This window comes from Palaemon carinicauda, unplaced genomic scaffold (genome assembly GCF_036898095.1).
Source record: "Palaemon carinicauda isolate YSFRI2023 unplaced genomic scaffold, ASM3689809v2 scaffold110, whole genome shotgun sequence".
Classification (NCBI taxonomy): Eukaryota; Metazoa; Arthropoda; class Malacostraca; order Decapoda; family Palaemonidae; genus Palaemon; species Palaemon carinicauda.
The window spans coordinates 254,249-277,697 of record NW_027168594.1 but is presented as its reverse complement, the minus strand read 5'-3'; the positions used below and the strand labels follow the sequence as shown (position 1 = coordinate 277,697).

The 23,449-nt window shown below is 41.9% G+C and overlaps 1 protein-coding gene across 1 annotated transcript in view; it reads left to right on the top strand.

Moving 5' to 3' along the window:
* Positions 1–381: 381 nt before the first annotated feature.
* The window catches only part of LOC137635280 (uncharacterized), a 153,494-nt gene continuing 130,426 nt past the window's right edge, over positions 382–23,449 (top strand). The window contains 4 exon segments of the mRNA XM_068367741.1: positions 382–512; positions 10,421–10,586; positions 18,548–18,655; positions 21,862–22,088. Of these exon segments, the coding sequence (XP_068223842.1) occupies positions 10,424–10,586; positions 18,548–18,655; positions 21,862–22,088 (498 nt within the window). The 5' untranslated portion in view covers positions 382–512; positions 10,421–10,423.

Genomic DNA, 23,449 nt, shown 5'->3' with positions numbered 1-23,449 from the left:
AATGTTAAAAGACGACTAAAATAACATTTGAAAATGGAATGCCAAGTGTTGAGTAAATTAAGTACATTATGATAGAAAAACAGCTAATATCTGAAATAGAAAATGATGAAAACATGTAAATATACAAATATTATTATAAGAATTATGGAAATCCAGAAAAGAAATGTTAAAAGAGGACTAAAATAACATTTGAAAATGGAATACCAAGTGTTGAGTAAATTAAGTACATTATAATAAAAAAAGGCTAATATTTGAAATAGAAAATGAGGAAAACATGTAAATATATAAACATTATTATAAGAATTATGGAAATCCAGAAAAGAAATGTTAAAAGAGGACTAAAATAACATTTGAAACAATTGAAACCTAAGCAAAGACAAAACCTGACAACAAGGGGGAGCCGTTACAAAGCATGTGACCCAACATACTACTGGCATCACTATCCAGCACTCGATTTGTTGTTATTTCTTCGTGTTTCCACAACATTCTTAGAATGTTTTCTTCAACATAAAGTAAGATACAGCTGTTTTACATGTTTTAAATGGTTTAAATGTTAAAATATAAGAAGCTCCTACGAATACTAGTCGTTTTTTAATAGTATAATACGGTATTATGCGTAAGTACAGTATTGGAAGTATGTCTCGTCGTTTAAGAATTGCCGAAACTTTGCAACCAGCTTTATTAAGTATTTTATTCTATATAAGGGATTAACACCGTCTATAAACCTCAAATGGTGCACTGTAGACATTACGTTAAGGTTAAGGGCAATATAAATAATGGTATGGTTGAATTAACCTACCCAATTAGGGTAGGCCAGTAAGGTGGTTTTGGTAAAATTATAGAATAGTACAATACACTATTTCTAGAAACTAAGACTGTTATTTGATGTATTCTACATATATTTTATGGTATGGTAAATTTACAGTTTCATCCATTGTGGGGAAACTGGAATAAAAATATATTTGTTGCATCAGAAATAGTGTAGTTCCAACGAATTTAACGTTTATTTTGACCGCAAACCATCCGATTTAAAGATTTACTATGTAATTGGCGTTAAAACAACAAGTTGTTCCAGAATGCAGAAAGACCCTATTTCATCCCAACAATTATGGGGGATACCAGGTGGGAACCGGGGTTTTGGGTGGGGTGGGGGGCATCAAATGATATTTGCAATAAATGAATACTTATCCTACCACCACCCCTCCCTCTATACCCCTATCTAGCCCTACCAGGGCTGCTCCGCCCCCCTTGCGACCCCCCCTTAACGCCACAGTGATTTTCAGGGCACTACTGAACCTAATAAACCCACCTAACCTAGCATAGGGGCCCTGTATCCCTATCTAGGCCTACCGGGGGGGGGGGGGGGGCCTCCGCCCCCCCTGCGACCCCCCCTTAAGGCCACAGTGATTTTCGGGACACTACCGAACCTAATACAACCACCTAACCTAGGGCCCTGTACCCCTACCTAGGCCTAGCCCCTGCGACCCCCCCCCTTATAGCCACTACCTAACACATCCATCAAACCAAATCCAAAGTGATGGTACTGCTGTATACATCGTTATACCATCACCATTATAATATACTCTATAAATTAATGAAGCTTACCTTAAACTGTTGGTTCATAAAGATGTGTTGCTGCTTTGAGGAAAACGTGAAGCTGTTGCGAAGGTTCTTCGGCATGCAGGACAATTTTTATTTTGTAAAATTAAATTGTGTCTCTGGCACAAATGCACTAGTTTTTCAACAAATTCATTGTGAGTTAGGAAACTGTCAGGACAAGAAGATGGAATTTCAACTTCTTGTGCAACATGAGATGACGTACTTTCTATGGTCTCCATGTCTAAGAACGAAATGAAATGGCTGGGTAAGAAAATGTATTGTCGCGCTGTGATTGGCCAAACATGTATGACGTCATAGTAGACAGGCGCTGTGATTGGCCAAACGTGTAAGACTTCATAGTGGACTAGTTTGTCTGCGGATTATAGTGGTTACAGGGCTCATTTGAGCAAATACAAGACACAGTCAACAATAACAACAGACTTAGAAAAAATCTGGGAGGAAGACATGAGTAGCGTGAGTTTGATCGTCGATATATAAAGAACTAGGCATTTGCGACAGATAATATTTTACAGAAATACTAGAAAAGACTTGCTTTACTCGGGAAATATATTATTATAATAGATTTCCCATAATGGATGAAACTGTAATAATACCTATGGTATTTTAGTAGCCTTTCTGAAATATCAAAAATATGACTGAAAACAGCATTTTAAAAGTGAAACAAACATAAGAACGCCACCTACCCTAACCTAGGAGCCGTATCCTTGTCTACTTACCAACCGATGGGGGTGGTGACCCCCTTAGATTGCCATATCCTTAGCTTAACGTAAGATTAAATTTCAACCTCGTGTTTTCTTTCCAACCTGCTTCACTCCTGTCAAGGTAACACCAAGTCATATTTCTTTAAGGGTTGTGTGTATGGTAACGGCCACCTGTATGTATGTTACGGCCGGCTAAGAATACGGCTGTATAAGGGGTTTTATTACAGTTGTGGATGGAAAAAGCTTTTCTACCTAAAAAACAGGTGTTTCCTACAGAAAAATGTTCGTTTTCTTTGACAGTGACACATTTTCACTGTAAAAAAAATTAATTATGGAAGAAATAGTAATGAATGTGGTTAGCGTGCGCAGCTCACCATGTACCGCTTGCCAGTACATAGGAGTTTGATGTTTTTCTTTTTCCGTGAACGCTCGGCGGGGCGAAAATTATTAGATTTTTTAAAGATTTCACCGTTCTTAGACATTCTTAACAGGTTTTCAGTTTATTTGCTGTTGAAGTGAAGGTCAAATTGTGTGAAAGCACATTATTCACTACAGGAAAATTATTATTATTTTTTTTTAATGTTTTTCCTTCCGTAATTATAATTCTACCGTACAAGGTGGTCGGAGTAGGCCATCAGCTCCCCTTTCGGTGAGTAGGTAAGGACATGACTTGTAGGTTAGGTTAGATGAGAAAGTTTAGGTTAGTGTTCTTGTGTAAAGAACTGGCCACTGATATACAAAGGCTCCTTCTTAAATTCTATAACTTGCTTCATGTTATTGTATTTCGGATCAAGATAAACAAGAACGTTACCATAAATAAAATTTGATTTGACATGTAATAAAAAAGCTTAGTCTATCCCAGTGAGCTACATTGACTCCGTGTTTTGAACGCGTTCGATAATGACTTCAGGTGGAAATCCTTAGTTATTGAGTCTTTGCTTTGCCATAACTCGCTTCACTTGCAATCTAACCTTATCTCATTGTTCCTATGTTATGGTAAGTGGAACATGTGGGCTAGTATATTAGCATTATTTTGATTATATTATTTGTCATTTAGTCCAATTAGTTCATCCTCTTTGGTAGCTTGCTATGGTCGCAATTTAGCATTATCTCACTTCTCCTATGTTCTGGCAAGCCGGACATGTTTGGCTATGTAAGTTAGTCCTGTGGGCTGGTATTTACAAAAGTTTAAAGCTTTTTGAACGCACATATGTTACAAATTCAATCTTGCTTGACATAAGAGGATAAAACAGAACAACAAAATAAGTTGCACTTCATTCTGAGGCCCTTTGCATCAATAGGCATAGGATGAGATGATGATGATAATGATCATTCATAAAAATGTATGTAAAAATATTGTATAATTGACTGAGTATAACTGTTGATATATAAACTTAACAAAAAGGTTAGTTCAAAGAGGCGAGTTGTACCTTTTCTCTTCAGCATGTGTTTGAACGTTGGACTTGGCTTCCATTTCCCATTATCAGACTAAATATATTAGACACACATTTCTACCCTAACCTATCGTTAATAACAAGATAGATACAGTAAGATAAGAGCTTCTATTTCTTTGTACATTCTGATATTGAAAACAAATAATCAAGAAGTATAGTATATCACCTATCCCCATGCAAGTCCTGCCTGCAATCAAGAGTGATGAGAAAACACTGGTGTGTGTGTGTGAGCGGGGTAACCGGCTATTTCTTACACCCCCACGCTAACTAGCGGTGGGATAGTTACACCTCGTTAAAAGTCTTATGACTAGTTTTTATGAATAGTACTTACCTGGCAGTTATATATATATAGCTGATATCTCTAAATCGGCAGAATTTTTCAAAACGAGGCAACCGCCTTGTGGTGGTTGGGAGGTAGGTGGTAACACCCGTCACAGGGTGGTCCAAGGAATCATTCCCGTGTCCAAGACTTCAGTTCATCTCTGCCGGCTGGATCGAAAACATCGTCGGTCCACCATTGAGAGTTTTTCGAATCATTTTCCCTTCTTCGCTTTTTTGGACTTCGTTTGGTGAAGTACACTGATTTAGGGATTTGGCAATCGTGTTTTATTATTATTATTTACTTTGTTTATCATGAGTGATAACTTAATTTTCGTGTTTGTGCGAGTGATGTATGCAAGGTGAGGTTACCGAAAGTGTCGGTTGATCCTCACAGTTTGTATGCAGAGGTTTTGTTTGTGCACTATATTTTAGGTGCAAAGTTTTTAATCCTGATGACGGAAATACGTTCCGGCAACTCTATGACGTCACAGTCGTGTGACGTAATCTTCATGTATGTCTTGCAAATTCTCTTTATTTGTTTTATGTAAAGATTGGGAGGAATTCCACTTATATAAGTTTTTTAACTTTTAATGTAAAATTTTAAAGAAATTTTTGTCCATTTGGTATTCGTTCTTTAAATCATCGATCTAATTTCATAAATTAAATAGAACTAGCGTATGGTTAATTTACGCTGTTACTCGTTACTATCGGTGCAGTCCTAACATGCCTTGGTAGCGTTCTTTTCGATATGGGAATTAAAGTGTTGGCTATTATGCTCCAATAACAACGATATGGGAATTCTAGTTTTAATAGTATTTTCATTTATATGTTCCTGTTGTTTACATTTATATATATAGATACGTTATTGCTATATCTGTTCTTTTTATCATTACAACTCGCTTGTTTTTGAAAACACTTTGAATTAATTGTGGATTACATTTGTTTTCCCTTTTTCTGTTCATTTTAATCTTTAACGTATAACTTTCCCGGCGTTTGTATGTAACTACCGGGTAGGTATTTATGACATTTATTTTTACCGGTGGTTATATGTAACTACCGGGTGATTGTGTTCAACATCTATTTTTAATCTCAACTCTTGCCCGGTGGTTTTTTCTTTTTGTGACCGCCTCGTCTTTCGGGGCGAGGGCAGCCTCGTCTTTCGGGGCGAGGGCAGCCTCGTCTTTCGGGGCGAGGGCAGCCTCGTCTTTCGGGGCGAGGGCAGCCTCGTCTTTCGGGACGAGGGCAGCCTCGTCTTTCGGGGCGAGGGCGGCCACGTCTTTCGGGACGAGGGCGGCCCCGTCTTTCGGGGCGAGGGCGGCCCCGTCTTTCGGGGCGAGGGCGGCCCCGTCTTTCGGGGCGAGGGCAGCCCCGTCTTTCGGGGCGAGGGCAGCCCTGTCTTTCGGGGCGAGGGCAGCCCCGTCTTTCTGGCTCTTCAGCAGTTCCAACGGTCCCTGGCAGGTCACTCCGTGGTGGTGATGAGCGACAACACCACGGTAGTGGCTTATATCAACAAGCAGGGAGGCACTTTTTCGCAACAGCTTTCCCATCTTGCAGTAGAGACTCTTAGGTGGACCGAAACCCACTCGATAACACTATCAGCTCACGTCATTCCTGGCAAGAGGAATGTGCTCGCCGACAGTCTGAGCAGGGCTTCGCAGATAGTGAGTACCGAGTGGTCTTTGGATCCTCAGATAGCCAACAAAGTCCTGACTTTGTGGGGTTCCCCGACTGTGGACTTGTTCGCGACAGCCTTGAACTTCAAGCTGCCCCTGTACTGCTCACCAGTCCCGGACCCCAAGGCACTCTGTCAAGATGCTTTCCAGCAACGGTGGGACAACATCGACGTGTACGCCTTCCCACCGTTCTGTCTGATGAGAAGGATGCTCAACAGGACCAGACTATCGGTCAACTGTTCCATGACTCTGGTAGCTCCGCTATGGCATCACGCGGAATGGTTTCCGGACCTTCTGCAACTCCTGACGGAACTCCCAAGGGAGCTTCCTCCACGACACGAGCTTCTCAGACAACCCCACTCCGGCGTCCCTCACAGGGCCGTAGCCTCGCTTCGGCTTCACGCCTGGAGACTATCCAGCGTCTCCTCGCGGAGAGAGGCTTTTCGCGACAGGTTGCGGAGAGAATGTCTCGGCACCTGCGAAGGTCCTCTGAGGGAGTCTACCAAGCAAAGTGGAGAGTCTTTTGTGGTTGGTGTCGTGGAAGGGGTATCTCTCCACTCGATGCCACTATTCCAGCAATAGCGGACTTCCTCATGTATCTGTGAGAAGAAATGCTCCTTTCTGTCTCGGCAGTGAAAGGCTATCGCTCAGCCTTAAGCTTGGCCTTTAGATTGAAGGGCGTGGATATTTCTTCATCGCTAGAACTCTATTTACTCATACGTAGCTATGAGCTTACCTGCCCCCAGTCGGAAGTGAGACCCCCTCCTTGGAATGTGGTTCGAGTCTTCAGGTCTCTTAAGAGACCTCCCTTCGAGCCATTACGCCAGGCCTCCGATCGCCATCTGTCTTGGAAGACGGCTTTCCTACTCGCCTTGGCTTCGGCCAAGCGAGTTAGTGAACTTCATGGTCTCTCGTACACCATCGCCCATTCAAGGGGATGGGGGGAGGTAACGTTCAGGTTCGTCCCTGAGTTTGTGGCCAAGACTCAGAATCCTGGAGTGCCGGATCCTCGGTTCGACTCTTTCAGGATCACGAGTCTCCGTTCTGTAACAAACGACCCAGACCAGCTGCTACTATGTCCAGTGAGGTGTCTGAGGCACTACTTGAAGAGAACGGCTGCAGTCCGTCCTCATGGGCGAGCTTTGTTTGTGAGCACAGGCAGGACAAAGAGGAGGGTCACCAGGAACACCATCTCAGCTTGGATTCGAAGGGTTATCCACCATGACCTGAATCCTGACCCTCCTCCGTCACGTCGCCCTCGGGCCCACGATGTCAGGGGTATTGCTACATCCCCGGCCTTCAAGAGAAACTTCTCTGTGACGCAGGTACTTCAAGCTGGGGCTGGAAGCGTCAAACGACCTTCACAGCCCACTACCTGCAAGACGTGACCCACAGGAGCCTCGATACGTTTTCTATCGGCCCTGTGGTGGCTGCACAACAGCTGGTCTAACCTCAGGCTCCTTTTTGGACAAGTAGCAATAGGTTGAGGGCGTTGTTACCCGGTCTTAGTCTGCGTGAATGAAAGAGTATGTCTGACCCTTACTTCTTTCTTCATTCTCCCCTCTCGGGGAAGCAGCATCCTGGTCCTCGCATAGCTGACCTCGACCTCTGCAGGTAACCCATGCTTCTTTGTGCTCCTAGTATTAAGCTTAATACTGTTGCGTCACCTATACCCTGACGAGGTGGTATGGGGAACGTCCTATCCTAGAATTCCTATCTGAAGGTCTCAAGGTCAACTTCATAGGACGAGTCACACTCTCCTCCTCACGCTGCTTATGTAGGCCACTCGTTCCTAGCGATGCTAGGAACTTGTGAGGTACAGGGGCTCCCTCTCTCTAGTGCTGCTCACTGAGGGATCGAGCCCCGGGCAAGCCGAAGTCAGTAAGGCTGGGGACTTTCCACCCTTCCTAAGGGGTAATTCACCCTCTGTAAATAGCGTGGTTTGTATTTCGGTTACGGAACAAATGACAAATTCGAAGATAATTTGTATTTTTCCTAACCATACAAACCTTAGCTATTTACACATATGTGCCCGCCATCCCTGACCCCCAAGTCAAGTCCTACCTCTAAGTGAAGTGAAGCAAGTCACCGGTGTGTGGAGGGGGGAGGGGTAGCAAGCTACCCTTCCCCACCCCCCCGCTAACTAGCGCGGGGGTAATTAACCCTCGTTAAAACTATTAGCTCGTCATTTCAGCTGCGCTAAAAGGTAAACCCTCTGTAAATAGCTAAGGTTTGTATGGTTAGGAAAAATACAAATTATCCTCGAATTTGTCATACTAGGTTCTCTGAAAGGAGCACCTTATGAACCTCTTCGTCAAGCATCAGATTGAGACTTTACGTTGAAAACGGTTTTCTTGTTAGCCCTGGCCTCTGTAAAGAGAGTCAATCAACTACTTTGTCATTTCTACTACATCGCCCATTCAAAGTGATGGCGGGAGATGACACTCAGGTTCGTCCCTGAGTTCGTGGCTAAGACACAAAATCCGGCTGTCGTGGATCTAGATTCGGGCTCTTCTGGATTGAGTGTTTCCAGTCTGTAACAGATGATCCAGATCAACTGTTACTCTGCTCTGTAAGGGCACAGGAAATACCTTAAAATAACTGCCAAAGCCCGTCCTAAGATCAGCAAGCTCTTTGAGAGCTCGGGAAGAGTGAAAAGGAAAGTCACTAAGAACTCTATCTCTTCCTGGATTAGACAGGTGATTGAGAGAGCAATACAACCAAGTTCTTCATCCTCTGGTTGTTGACCTCGAGCTCATGACACCAGTGGCATCTCTGTGATGCAGGTACTACAAGCGGGCTTACGGAAATGACAAACCCCATTCACTGCCCACTACCTGCAAGACATAACCCACAGGAACCTGAATACATTTACCTTACATCCTGTGGTGGCTGCACAAAACAAAGTCAGTAACACCTAAGCTCCCATGTATGATAAGTAGCAGTCAGTTGAAGGGAGAGGTTACCAATGAGTAAGTCTAGAATGGATGTGTGAGTGACTGGTCGCTTACTATATCCCTCTCCCCTCTCGTAGAGTTCAGCATCCAAGGAACTCTGCAAGATGACCTTCTGTGACTGTAGGTGGGTACCATCATCCTTTGTGTAACCTGATGTAATGTGTATGTATTTGTGTCCCCGTCCTCCAAATATGGTGGAGTCTGACAATGTTTAGGTTAAGTGCAGAGTTTAGCTCCTAATTTACGCTTACCTGGTCAAGTCACATTACTAAATTCTTACACCTAGCACGGATTGCTCAGGCTGTTAAACCCGAGGGTTAACGAGGTGTTAGGGTGCTCTCTAAAAAGTTTGTGCGAAGCAAAGAATATCAACAGTCAATTCGTTTTTGGACTTCCACTCACCATGAGGTGATTCCTCGCTATAAAGAGCATAAATGGTTGGTATATACTGTCGGAATAAATGACAAATTTGGAAATAATTTGTATTTTTCCTAACTGTACAAACCTGGAGTTCTGTACACATACTGGTCCCACCATCACCTTCCCCTGGAAGTCCTGCTGCAATTGCAAAGTGACAGTCTGTTACTCGTGCAGGTGTGAGTGGGTTGCTTGATCTACTCCCCCCTTGCTAATTAGTAGAGGGAGATTACTCCTCGCAAAAAGGCTTAACAGCTGTTTTCAGCAACAGTATAACCAAAATATATCTCCATTGTGATGAGCTCCTGGTTGGTATAGGTAGGAACAATTAAAATTATTTAAAAAATTATCATATTTGACTGGTATCATTTTTTCTTTAATGATCTCAACATCTCTATGTAGGGAACGATGGCTTTGTGTTTTACAATGGCAGACAAGTTTGATGGATATAAACAAAAGCTAGAAGCATGGAAAAGTAGAGTGTCACAATATTGTTGGGAGGTTTCATCAATTAGCGACAATCATCTGAGAACACTTTATTCTGCTAAACTGGTTTCAGTTTTACTTTTCAGTAGAAGAAGATCCTTGCAAAGGGAATGGACGGATCTGAAATCCGTTTATTCCACTGCAAGATGACATAGTGTCTTTATGGAAGATAAATAGTTAGATCCGGCAGGTGATGAAGGATTGAAGAGGAGTTTCAAAACTACTTCATCACTTTTTTCATTTTGGTTTAAGGTGAAAGCAGAATATTCTGAGTTTTGTGAAATTGCTCTGAAAACTCCTCTACCAATTCCTTCTACATACCTCTGTGAGACTGGCTTCACAACTATGAGTGTCATTAAAACAAAATACAGAAATACCATGGACATTCATTCTCCATTGCATGTGGCACTGCCCTCAGTTGAACCGAGATTGGGTAAACGTACACAAAGAAAAAGCTGACTTGCCTGTCTCATTAGTAATTATTAAGATAATACAATTCTTATATAATATTGTATTATTTGTTTACCAAATAAATGTGAGATGAAAAAGTCAACTTTTATTATGGTATAGAATAATATTACTAAAAAATAATACCTGTCCTAGGTACAACGTGAAAAAAAAGCCTGTGCACCACATCAGAGGGTTTGAAAAGCCCGGATGTAAAGGACTCAGTTTTGTGTAGTTAGGAAAAATACCAATTCATTAAAAATTTGTCCTTTTTTTAATTTTGTTTAGCTTAGTTGTAATTTGTAGCAATTTTTGAATTACTGAATCAAAATTGGAAATTTCAGGATATGGCCGAGTCATCTTTTGAAATAATTCAGTTGGAGGAGGACATTGATGCTCCTGTACCAGCAAGTGAACTCCATGAGCTTGACGAAGAGAAACGAATTCTCAGTTCGGTTTACCGTCATGTAGAACACCAGCAGGTAGTGGAACAGGTGGCCGGAGTTGCAGGTTTGTGTTATTACGTACTTGTTCATTGTCTGTGAAAGTTATGAAAATGATCTTTATATAGCATGAAGTATTGCTTTACATATAACTTTAATAATGGTCTTAGCATATGGAAACTAAAGTTTGGGACTTTTTTTTGTTAGTGATTTACTGAGTTAGCTGCACCATTATGGCATGGCAACCAGTCTCATCTCTTGATAAATTTTAAATATTTAACTTAGCCGGTGAATATATAATAGCGGCTGCTCAGTGGCTCGACAGAAAACACACTCAAAAACTCGCGAGCGATCGCTATGAAGGTTGCGGGTGTGACCACCAGCGCCAACTATCGGCCAGATACCACTCCTGCATGTAAACAAACCCTTCAATTCTTCTCTGTCGACCTTGACGACAAGACGTATCAATACTCGCTGTATAACCTGGAGTTTTCTCAACATATTTGGTGAAGTACTTCATTTTGGTTTGAGCTTTCGCAGTGCAGGTGTTTTTCCTCAACTTAAACTCTTGAACTCTTTATTGGACAGATTTAATTGTTGATGACTTGGATTGTTTTTTGGACTTTCTTTGACTAATTCAAAATGGCTGACCCTTCACAGGTACCTAGATTTCATAAGTGTAATGCTAGGGACTGTAATAGGCGTCTTCCAAAGGCATCTCTCGACCCACATACTGTGTGTTCCAATTGTCGGGGTAAAACCTGTCAATTGGGAGATCGGTGTGAGGAATGCGTGGGCCTTTCGGAATTCGATTGGCTCGAATACGATAAGTATGCACGTAGGCTAGAGAGAGATAGGGTAAGGAGGAGTTCCTCTAGGTCAGTAGATTTTTCCTCTCCACATGCCCCTGAACCTAATCCTTCCCCTGTAGTGGTTGTACCTAACCCCCCTTCTGGCACTCAGGAACCATCTATGCAAGACATGTTACGTGCTATTCATGCCTTGGGGGAAAGAGTTGAAGCGTTAGCAACTGATCGTAATCAACTCATGGCTGACGTTAAAGAGCTTAAGTGTCAGAGTGCCACAGCGGAAAATAGTGGGAAAGTGATTAGTGCGCAAAGTGTTGTGAACAGTGTTGCGACCGAGGGTTCGTCTGTTCGTGCCTGTCGTTCACCTAGTCCGAGACCTCTTCCAAGCTCCCAAGCCCAGGGGAGAAGTAATGTCGTACGACTTATGGGTTCGAGAGGCCTTGATCAGCGAACAGATGTTCCCTCTATGGTATCAGGCGTATCTCACCAAGATCGCCCCTACCATAAGACGAGAGAGCCCATTTTCTCCTCGTCATCCGAAGACTTTTCGCATAAGAAACCGTGGAGCAAGGTTTCTAGACCTCTTAAGCGAAAGTCGGTCCCTTCAGGACAGGTCCAGCGTCCTGGATGTAGTCATTGGGACAGTTCTGACCCGTTGCAGTCATCGGATGACTGCTCGCCGCCTAAGCAGCAACGTTACACAGGCTCAGAAAGTCTTGGTGTAGGCAAGGTTGTGCCGTCTCAGACGTTAACCCTGTCGTTTACCGCACCCATTCCCGTGGACCCTAAATGGGTTATACTGCAGGACATGCAGACTAAGCTCGCCTCCCTTATGGAAGACTATTCTGCCGATAAGGTTCACGTTGAGCCTAGCCGTTTATCTCATCGAGATCCTGGCCTTCAGCCGCCCAAACGAACCTTTGTGCGTCCTGTTGACGTTGGCGTAGCTAAGTCACGTCAGTCACGATATGTAGAGCCTCACTTGATGCGGTCTCGTGTTGATTTTCAGCCGCATTTGGACGTTAGGCCACTTACTAATGCTCCTGTTGACGTTCAGGACGTTCGCCAACCATCGGAGTTGACTTGTTTTGACGCTGAGCGTCAACCACCGCAGTCTAGAGTTGTTTTGACTGCTCAGACTAGGCAGTCAAAACAGTCTCGAGTGGACGCCGAGCGTCCTCACGCACCTGTTGTTGTTGACAGTTCACAGACTGTTAAGCAGTTACATGACGTTGCGTCCTGGTCCGCTACTAATGCACCAGTGCGTGTGGACGCTGCGTGTCAAGCATTGCCAACCCCTTTGCTTGTTTCACAGCAGTTGTCAGATGAGGATCCTTCAGATGAGGACGTTGCTGACCCTCAGCATGATGATCATCCTTCGGATGTAGACGAACCCAGAACAGTTCCTCCATCAATGGACTTTAAGAAAGTCATGTTAATTTTTAAGAAGTTGTTTCCCGATCACTTCGTCGCTGTTGCTCCTCGTTCGCCGCCGTCTGAGTTTGTTTTAGGCGTACCTGCTAACATGCCAGCCTTTACAAAACTTGTGCTCTCTCGCTCTTCCAAGAGAGCTTTATGGCTTTTAGGCGACTGGTTGGAAACCAAGAGGAGTTTGGGGAAGACGGCCTTTGCCTTCCCTCCGTCTAAACTCTCGTCTAGATCGAGCGTCTGGTATGCCACGGGAGAAGTTCTCGGCTTGGGAGTCCCTGCCTCTGCCCAGGGCGACTTCTCAAGCCTTGTAGACTCTCCCCGCCGCCTAGCCATGAGACGCTCGAAGATTAGTTGGTCCTCCTCGGACCTTGACCATCTGCTGAAAGGCATTTACAGAGCTTTTGAAGTTTTCAACTTCCTTGACTGGTGTTTGGGAGCCTTAAGTAGGAAAATCTCATCTGCTGATAGAGATGTCTCCTTACTGATTATGTCCTGTATGGATAAAGCCATCCGCGATGGTTCCAATGAGCTCTCCTCCTCTTTTACGTCGGGAGTCCTAAAGAAGCGAGAGTCCCTTTGCTCTTTTCTGTCGGCAGGAGTTACTCCCTGTCAGAGATCTGAACTGCTCTTCGCTCCCTTATCAAAGTTTTTGTTCCCGCAACAATTGGTTAAGGACATAGCTTCTTCACTCGTGCAGAAGGACACCCATGACTTGGTTGCGTCCTCTGCTCGCAAAGGGACTCCTTCGACATCCTTTTCTGCAAGACCTAGGATAGACACTCCGGCGTCCAGATTTATTCCGCCCTTTCGTGGCAGAGCTCCCAGCAGGGGAAGTACTCGTGCCGAGGGAAAGAGAGGAAAGAAGAGAGGAGCCAAATCCTCACGTGGCAGAGTCTGACTGCCCGCAGCCTCAGACAGCAGTAGGAGCCAGACTCAAGAACTTTTGGCAAGCCTGGGAGAAGAGGGGCGCAGACCAACAATCTGTGAGGTTGCTCAGAGAGGGGTACAAAATTCCATTTGTACGCAAACCTCCTCTAGCGACTTCCCCCATCGACCTCTCTCCCAGGTACCGAGAGGAGTCAAAGAGACAAGCCCTGAACCTAGAAGTGTCTCTTTTGCTAGAGAAGGGAGCGGTGGTGAAAGTCTCGGACCTTCAATCACCGGGGTTTTACAACCGTCTCTTCCTAGTACCGAAGAAGACAGGAGGTTGGAGACCGGTGCTAGACGTCAGTGCACTCAACGTCTTTGTTACGAAGACAAAGTTCACCATGGAGACCACGAAGTCAGTCTTAGCAGCGGTCAGAAAGGGAGACTGGATGGTCTCTCTCGATCTAAGAGACGCATACTTCCACATCCCCATACACCCAGATTCCCAACCTTTTCTGAGGTTTGTTTTCAACAATGTGGTATACCAGTTTCGGGCCCTGTGCTTTGGCCTAAGTCCTGCTCCTCTCGTGTTTACGAGGCTTATGAGGAATGTAGCAAAATTCCTCCATTTATCGGGAATCCGAGCCTCCCTGTACTTGGACGACTGGCTTCTCAGAGCTTCGTCCAGTCATCGCTGTCTGCAGGATCTTCATTGGACATTGGATCTGACCAAGGAATTGGGACTTTTGGTCAACTTAGAAAAGTCCCAGCTGATTCCATCCCAAACTATACTGTATTTAGGGATGGAGATTAGCAGTCCAATTTTTCGGGCTTTTCCGTCTGCCCCCCCGAATAGAGCAAGCCCTGCTCAAAGTCCAACTGATGTTGAAGAGAGAACGATGCTCAGTCAGGAATTGGATGAGTCTAGTAGGAACTCTATCATCCCTGGAGCAGTTTGTCTCGCTAGGAAGGCTACACCTTCGACCTCTCCAGTTCCATCTAGCTTTTCACTGGAAAAAGGACAAGACGTTAGAGACGGTCTCAATCCCGATCTCCGAACCAGTAAAGGCATGCCTGAATTGGTGGAACGACAATATCAGTCTGAGAGAGGGACTTTCCCTAGCAGTTCAGAACCCAAACCACGTACTATTCTCAGACGCGTCGGATTTGGGTTGGGGTGCGACCCTGGACGGTCGGGAATGCTCAGGTCTGTGGACCTCAAGTCAGAGGAGCATGCACATCAACGGCAAGGAGCTTTTGGCAGTCCACCTGGCCTTGATGAACTTCGAGAGTCTCCTTCGACACAAAGTGGTAGAGATCAACTCCGACAATACCACAGCCTTGGCATACATTTCCAAGCAAGGAGGCACCCACTCCCTGACGCTGTACGAGATCGCAAGGGACCTGCTCATTTGGTCAAGAGATCGAGGCATCTCCCTGTTAACGAGGTTTATCCAGGGCGACTTGAACGTCTTAGCAGACTGCCTCAGTCGGAGGGGTCAGGTAATTCCTACGGAATGGACCCTCCACAAGGACGTGTGCAAGAGTCTTTGGGCGACTTGGGGTCAACCCACCATAGACCTCTTTGCAACCTCGATGACCAAGAGACTTCCAATCTATTGCTCTCCAGTCCCAGACCCAGCAGCTATACACATAGACGCATTTCTTCTAGATTGGTCTCATCTGGACCTATATGCATTCCCACCATTCAAGATTGTCAACAAGGTACTGCAGAAGTTCGCCTCTCACGAAGGGACAAGGTTGACGTTAGTTGCTCCCCTCTGGCCCGCGAGAGAATGGTTCACCGAGGTACTTCGATGGCTGGTAGACTTTCCAAGAAGTCTTCCTCTAAGAGTAGATCTGTTACGTCAGCCCCACGTAAAGAATGTACACCAAAGCCTCCCCGCTCTTCGTCTGACTGCCTTCAGACTATCGAAAGACTCTCTAGAGCTCGAGGCTTTTCGAAGGAGGCAGCCAGTGCGATTGCAAGAGCGAGGAGAGCTTCTACCATTAGAGTATACCAGTCGAAGTGGGAAGTCTTCCGAGACTGGTGCAAGTCAGCATCTGTATCCTCGTCCAGTACCTCTGTAGCCCAAATTGCTGATTTTCTCTTACACCTGAGAAAAGTTCGCTCCCTTTCAGCTACCACGATCAAGGGCTACAGGAGCATGTTGGCTTCGGTCTTCCGGCATAGAGGCTTAGATCTTTCCAACAATAAAGATCTACAAGTTAATTCTAATAGCCAGGCCTTCTCCATCACGAGGCTCAATACTACGCAGTACTCTAGAAGTTTTATTCCAGCTGTGACCAAGTTGTGGAATGATCTTCCTAATCAGTAGAACTTCAAAAGTTCAAAGTTCAAAGTTGGAGCAAATGCTTTTTTGTTGACCAGGCGGACATAGTCTTTTTATAGTTTATTTATGACATATTTGTTTTTGATGTTGTTGATAGTTTATTATATGACATGTCTGTTTTGACGTTGTTTCTTATTTTAGAATGATTTATTGTTAATTTGTTCTCTTCATTTATTTATTTCCTTATATCCTTTCCTCACTGGGCTATTTTTCCCTGTTGGAGCCCCTGGGCTTATAGCATCTTGCTTTTCCAACTAGGGTTGTAGCTTGGATAGTAATAATAATAATAATAATAATAATTAAGTCTTTTGAAACCTCTAAGGAACGTCGTTTGTCTACTCCTGGATGGAACTTAGACGTGGTCCTAAGGTTCCTCATGTCAGACAGGTTTGAGCCATTACATTCAGCCTCCCTGAAGGATCTCACTCTTAAGACTCTTTTCCTGGTGTGCTTGGCCTCGGCTAAAAGAGTCAGTGAACTTCATGCCTTCAGTAAGAACATCGGCTTTTCTACAGAAAAAGCCACTTGTTCCCTTCAACTGGGTTTCCTGGCCAAAAATGAACTGCCTTCTCGTCCTTGGCCTAAATCTTTTGATATTCCTTGCTTATCAGAGATCGTAGGCAACGAACTGGAAAGAGTGTTATGTCCCGTTAGAGCTCTTAAGTTCTATTTAGCTCGTACTAAGACATTACGATGTAAATCTGAAGCGTTATGGTGTTCGGTTAAGAAACCATCCTTACCTATGTCAAAGAATGCTTTGTCATATTTTATCAGATTTTTAATACGAGAAGCTCATTCCCACTTGAATGAGGAAGACCAATCTTTGCTTAAGGTTAAGACGCACGAAATTAGAGCTATAGCAACCTCCGTGGCCTTCAAGCAAAATAGATCTCTGCAAAGTATCATGGACGCTACTTTTTGGAGAAGCAAGTCAGTATTCGCGTCATTTTACTTGAAAGATGTCCAGACTCTTTACGAGGACTGCTACACACTGGGTCCATTCGTTGCAGCGAGTGCAGTAGTGGGTGAGGGTTCTACCACTACACTTCCCTAATTCCAATATCCTTTTTAATCTGTCTCTTGAAATGTTTTTAATATTGTTTTTTGGGTTGTACGGAAGGCTAAGAAGCCTTTCGCATCCTGGTTGATTTGGCGGGTGGTCAAAGTCATTTCTTGAGAGCGCCCAGATTAGGGGTTTGATGAGGTCCTGTTTGTATGGGTTGCAGCCCTTGATACTTCAGCTCCTGGGAGTCTTTCAGCATCCTAAGAGGATCGCTGGGCTTCGTGAGGAAGACAGACTTACAAGGCAGAGTAATCGTCTAAGTCAACTTCCTTACCAGTTATCTATATATTTGGGTTTTGTTATATTAATAACTGTCAAAAACTCTAAGCATATACGCTGTAAACTTAATTAACTCTGGTCTCTACCCACCGCCTTGGGTGTGAATCAGCTATTATATATTCACCGGCTAAGTTAAATATTTAAAAATGATATTTTAATTATAAAATAAATTTTTGAATATACTTACCCGGTGAATATATAAATTAAAGGCCCTCCCTTCCTCCCCAATAGAGACGCAGCGGGACGAGAAGAATTGAGGCTTGTTTACATGCATGTGTGGTATCTGGCCGATAGTTGGTGCTGGTGGGCACACCCGCAACCTTCATAGCGATCGCTCGCGAGTTTTTGTGTTTTTTTCTGTCGAGCCGCTGGAGCAGCAGCTATTATATATTCACCGGGTAAGTATATTCAAAAATTTATTTTATAATTAAAATATCATATTTAGAAAGTCCTCAACTTAAAAGCACCCGACTTACAAATACTCGGATATACAAACACAAATCCAACTGAAAATTACAAAGATAATATAAAGAGATATTGTAATAAAACTTACATAATTTGACACAGTAAGCAAACCAACATTCGTAAAAACCTGAAATCTACTTCATATGAAACCTATTTGTTGATTTTTGTAGCTGGAAATCATAGGCATGGGATTCAGGTTAGGCCTACCCTTCTTGGAACCAATCGAGTTTGTAATTTGAGGATCTTCTGTATATTTAATTTTGAACTTATGGAATGCATATGGGTATTTCCTTTATTCCTTATGGAATAAAGGGTTTAAGTTTATGAACAATTTGGTTTGCGACCTCACTCCCAGACCGAATTAAACTTGTAAGCAGAGGTACCACTGTACATATAATTTTCTGCCTCACAGTACCTATGATTAGTGAGCTAAGAATAATTATTTCAGGTGGTTTAGATTTAAATGGCATTTGTACTCATGAAATATATAATAATTGGAAACAAGTATAATAATAAAAATCCCATTGATTAATTTGTTTCATATAGATATTTGAATATGTCTGACATTAAGATTAAGTGAAATAATAGTTTTGCACTATACAGTATGCATTGCAAGAAAATATAGTTCAGATTTATTATAGATGGAACAGCAATTTATTAATTCATGTTAGAAAATTGATTGTGCTTAAATATTTGAGGAAATTAATGTTGCTTTAAAAATCATCTGAGAGACGTAATGTTGTGGATTGCTTTGGAACAGGTGTCATAGCCGAAGATGTCGCCTTATCGGCAAATGAGTCCAAAAGTCCTTCGTCACCTTGGATGGGGTCCATCACACAGAAAACTTCGTCGCTTCCATTAAGTGCAGGTGAGTACTGTTGCAAGTCTCTTTGATTGTTGGTATATTTCTTTATCCTGTCATATAAATTTATTGATAAATGTAATTTATGAAGGGTATGTTAAGTGATTTGACAGAATGTTTGCAAATTTTGATGCTAATCATATCTTTGTAAATGTAAAATATATTTGGTAAGGGGGGGAGGGGGGGATCCTCTTCAAGGTAACCTGGACCCGACAGCATGCGCGGGAGAAGTCCTGCGGGACACTGGGGGCCACATTAGGGAGAGTGTAATCATAATGTTACCGAGGTTTTTAGTATGAATTTTTTAACAACAGTCAAATTTTAAGACTCATGAGGCTTGATTAAAGGATTTTCTCTGAAAGGAGGCGGGGAAATTGAAGTAAATTATTTTTTAAAAACTGCTTTAGAAATACAAAAATGATGAATTCATGTATCCAAAACTTTAAGTGTGCATATGGTATTTTTAAGTTATACAGGAGATTATTATTGCATCCAGGTTTCATTAAAAGAAATAGAATAAGAATTTTAACAGAAATAATCTATGAAAATCAAAATTACTGTTTAATATAGGAGAATGCTTAAAGGTGGAAAGCTTGCTCAATATTTTTATGAGTTCCAGTCTATTTCTCATATAGGCATACCTTCAGCCACCTTCGTGCCTTGTTCGTTGATTAATAAAAAGTCACTCTAAAAACTACCTAGAAGTTTACGAGTAATTTCCATATGAAGATCGCCGATAAAAAAGGGAATTGAACATGTAGATGTAAAAATGTCAGAATCTTTTTTCTCTATGTACATTATTGCATGGGCCTTGCACTATATTGATTTAATTCTTGTAGTGCAAAAGAGAAAATGGACCAAGACAATGAAAACTCTTAGATAACACACCAAACTGTTGACAATGCCTTTTTGAAGTATTATATGTCTGAAAAGAACCCTGATATGAATACTGAAAAGGAAAATGTAATTACTCCTAGCTATCATATGGATAAACCCAAGGAACTAGCCAGTGTCAAACAGATTAGAAGTTTTTTTAAGGAACTAGCCAGTGTCAAACAGATTAGAAGTTTTTTTTAAGGAACTAGCCAGTGTCAAACAGATTAGAAGTTTTTTAATGAATTAGCCAGTGTCAAACAGATTAGAAGTTTTTTAATGAATTAGCCAGTGTCAAACAGATTAGAAGTTTTTTAATGAATTAGCCAGTGTCAAACAGATTAGAAGTTTTTTAATGAATTAGCCAGTGTCAAACAGATTAGAAGTTTTTTAATGAATTAGCCAGTGTCAAACAGATAAGAAGTTTTTTAATGAATCAGCCAGTGTCAAACAGATTAGAAGTTTTTTAATGAATTAGCCAGTGTCAAACAGATTAGAAGTTTTTTAATGAATTAGCCAGTGTCAAACAGATTAGAAGTTTTTTAATGAATTAGCCAGTGTCAAACAGATTAGAAGTTTTTTAAGGAACTAGCCAGTGTCAAACAGATTAGAAGTTTTTTAAGGAACTAGCCAGTGTCAAACAGATTAGAAGTTTTTTAAGGAACTAGCCAGTGTCAAACAGATTAGAAGTTTTTTAAGGAACTAGCCTGTGTCAAACAGATTAGGAGTTTTTTAAGGAACTAGCCAGTGTCAAACAGATTAGAAGTTTTTTAAGGAACTAGCCAGTGTCAAACAGATTAGAAGTTTTTTAAGGAACTAGCCAGTGTCAAACAGATTAGGAGTTTTTTAAGGAACTAGCCAGTGTCAAACAGATTAGAAGTTTTTTATGGAACTAGCCAGTGTCAAACAGATTAGAAGTTTTTTAAGGAACTAGCCAGTGTCAAACAGATTAGAAGTTTTTTAAGGAATTAGCCAGTGTCAAACAGATTAGAAGCTTTTTAAGGAATTAGCCAGTGTCAAACAGATTAGAAGTTTTTTTTTTCTGTGAGCCCTTGTCAAAAGGACTCGGTTTTATTGTATAAATTTACTCGAGGAGGAGAGAAAAATGCAAGTAAGAGAAGATCAAATAGTTTGTGGAGTACAAATTGGGGTTAGCATGAAGGAGAATAAAAGGGACAGAAATGCACAGTTGAAATGGAGGGGAAAGTTGCTTTAAGAAAAAAATTTTGAAATCATAAGTGAGAGTTAGAGAGAAATAATGGAAGGAGAGAGGAGGACAACATAAGGCAGTATCACCACAGAAAAAAAGGAAAACATAAGTAACAGAAGGAATGTTGAAAATAGATTGATGCGAAATGCCAATGAAAGTTGGAGAAACATAAATAACCAACTATAGTCCATTTCTTTTATCGAGGCAGATTTGCACCGACTCGCAGCAGTGCCCTTTTAGCTTGGAAAAGTTTCCTGATCGCTGATTGGTTAGAATGATCTCGTCCAACCAATCAACGGTCAGGAAGCTTTTCCAAGCTTAAATGGCACCGCTGCGAGTCGGTGCAAATCTGCATCACTAAAAGAAATTGACTATAGTGAACTGTTTAGACTGATTGCTTTAAATCTGAAATTATTTTCATTAATAGTACCTATAGAAATGAACTTCTGAATAATGATAGGGACAATGACACAAAATGTTATTTGAATAACCTTTTATCCATTTCCCTTGGTCTTCCCTCACATAGCTATCTGACTTTTTGAACTTGGTCATGCTCAGATTTCCACTTGTCACGTAGGAATAGGTCCTTTCGGCAAGCCATTTGCTTAGTACTTGTTAGAGCCGTAAGGCCATTTTTATGTATTCCTTTTTCTATCTTTTAAGACATTATTTATCAATCTTCCAAGGGATTATTTACTTTTGCTGGATGGAGTATTGTTTCATTTGATATTAGCACTATTATTGAGGAGTAAGTTTTCTTTGTGTGTTGGTTTTCTTGTATAAATAGCTTGAGGATATTAAAAAATCCTTTTATTAATAAAAAGTTGAACACATCTTAGGGAGTAGACATACATGAATTTGTTCATTTTTTAGGGCTTGGGGCAGAAGCTACTTTGGAATGAAAAATTTATCTATTTTGGAACATAACTGTTAATAGTCAAAATAGTAAAGATTGGTGTTTAAAATCTGAAAATTTTAGGCAAAGAAGGATATCATGTCTTTATGGTTTTTCATTATATATACTAGCGCGAGCAACCCGTGAAAAATGTCTGCTAATATTTAGATAGATATGCACGCACACGTACACACAAATTAATGTTCAAACTTGAATACTGTATCTGTTTTTCAGGTGGATCAGAAGAATCGGAGTCGGTGTTGGGGCTGGCATTGCGTTTGTCTGCAGGTGCGGGAAGCACCGATGCCGGTGACATAGGAAGAGTCGATTCTGTAGAAGAGCTTCTCGCTCTGCCGCAGTCTCTGGACTCGGCTCTTCGACTAAACATGGCATTGCAGAGGAGGTTTCGGGATAGAATTCTGACTTTAGAGAATATCTATAAGAGAAATATAGAGAGACAGGTATGCTGTGTTGTTATTGTGTTTATACATTCTCTTATAATATACCTTTTATTTCATACCTTTTAGTTATTGTTGATTGAGAATTATTCTTGAATGATTTTCTCAAAGCTTACCTTCAAGTCATGGATTATTAATTAGGGAAATGTCAGAGTCATAAACTCATAACATTAAAGGTGAAATATTTAAGAACTTTTATTCTTTACTCCATGAAATATCCATTCAAATATGCTATGACACTGATGTTATGTCATGTGCCAATTGAAAACCTTTTTCTCTCTCTCTCTCTCTCTTTAAAGAGTCAGAGATATAGACACAAATCCAACTAAAATAAATCTTGGATATTGTATCACATGTCAATGTACTGTAATAATATAAAAAAATACAGTAATAAAATTCGATTCATAAACAGCTTCTCGGCACCAATTAAGTTTGTAAGTGGTGGACCTTCTGTATTACATTAATAATTTTGTGGGACACTTGTAGCTAGGAAATTAATGAACGTCTTTATGTACTGAATTCAGGTACTGCACTGTATTACCAGAAGTGTGCAACAGCAAAATCATATTTGGAATGGGTAGATTCTCATTGGTTTTTTTTATTCTATTAAATGCACAGGTGCTCAACTTAGTAGATGTTTTTTTCAGTGTAAAACTTTAAATTCAATGAAAGAAATGCCATTGCCCTATCAAGCAGGACAATATATATCATTATTATTATTGTTACTATTACTTGCTAAGCTACAACTCTAGTTGGAAAAGCAGAATGCGATAAGCCCAGGGGTTCCAACAGGGAAATTAGTCCACCGAGGAAAGGAAACAAGGAATAATAAGATATACATACATGCATATACCAAGGCACTTCCCCCAATTTTGGGGGCTAACCGACATCAAACAAATGAAACAGAAAAGGGGACCTCTCCTCCCTACGTTCCTCCCAGCCTGACAGGGGACTCAACCGAGTTTGACTGGTACTGCTGGCGGTGCCACAGCCCACTTTCCCCCGTTATCCACCTCAGTTGAAGCTTCATAACGCTGAATCCCCTACTGCTGCTACCTCCGCGGTCATCTAAGGCACCGGAGGAAGCAGCAGGACCTACCGGAACTGCGTCACAATCGCTCGCCATTCATTCCTATTTCTAGCACGCTCCCTTGCCTCTCTCACATCTATCCTCCTATCACCCAGAGCTTCCTTCACTCCATCCATCCACCCAAACCTTGGCCTTCCTCTTGTACTTCTCCCATCAACTCTTGCATTCATCACCTTCTTTAGCAGACAGCCATTTTCCATTCTCTCAACATGGCCAAACCACCTCAACACATTCATATCCACTCTAGCTGCTAACTCATTTCTTACACCCGTTC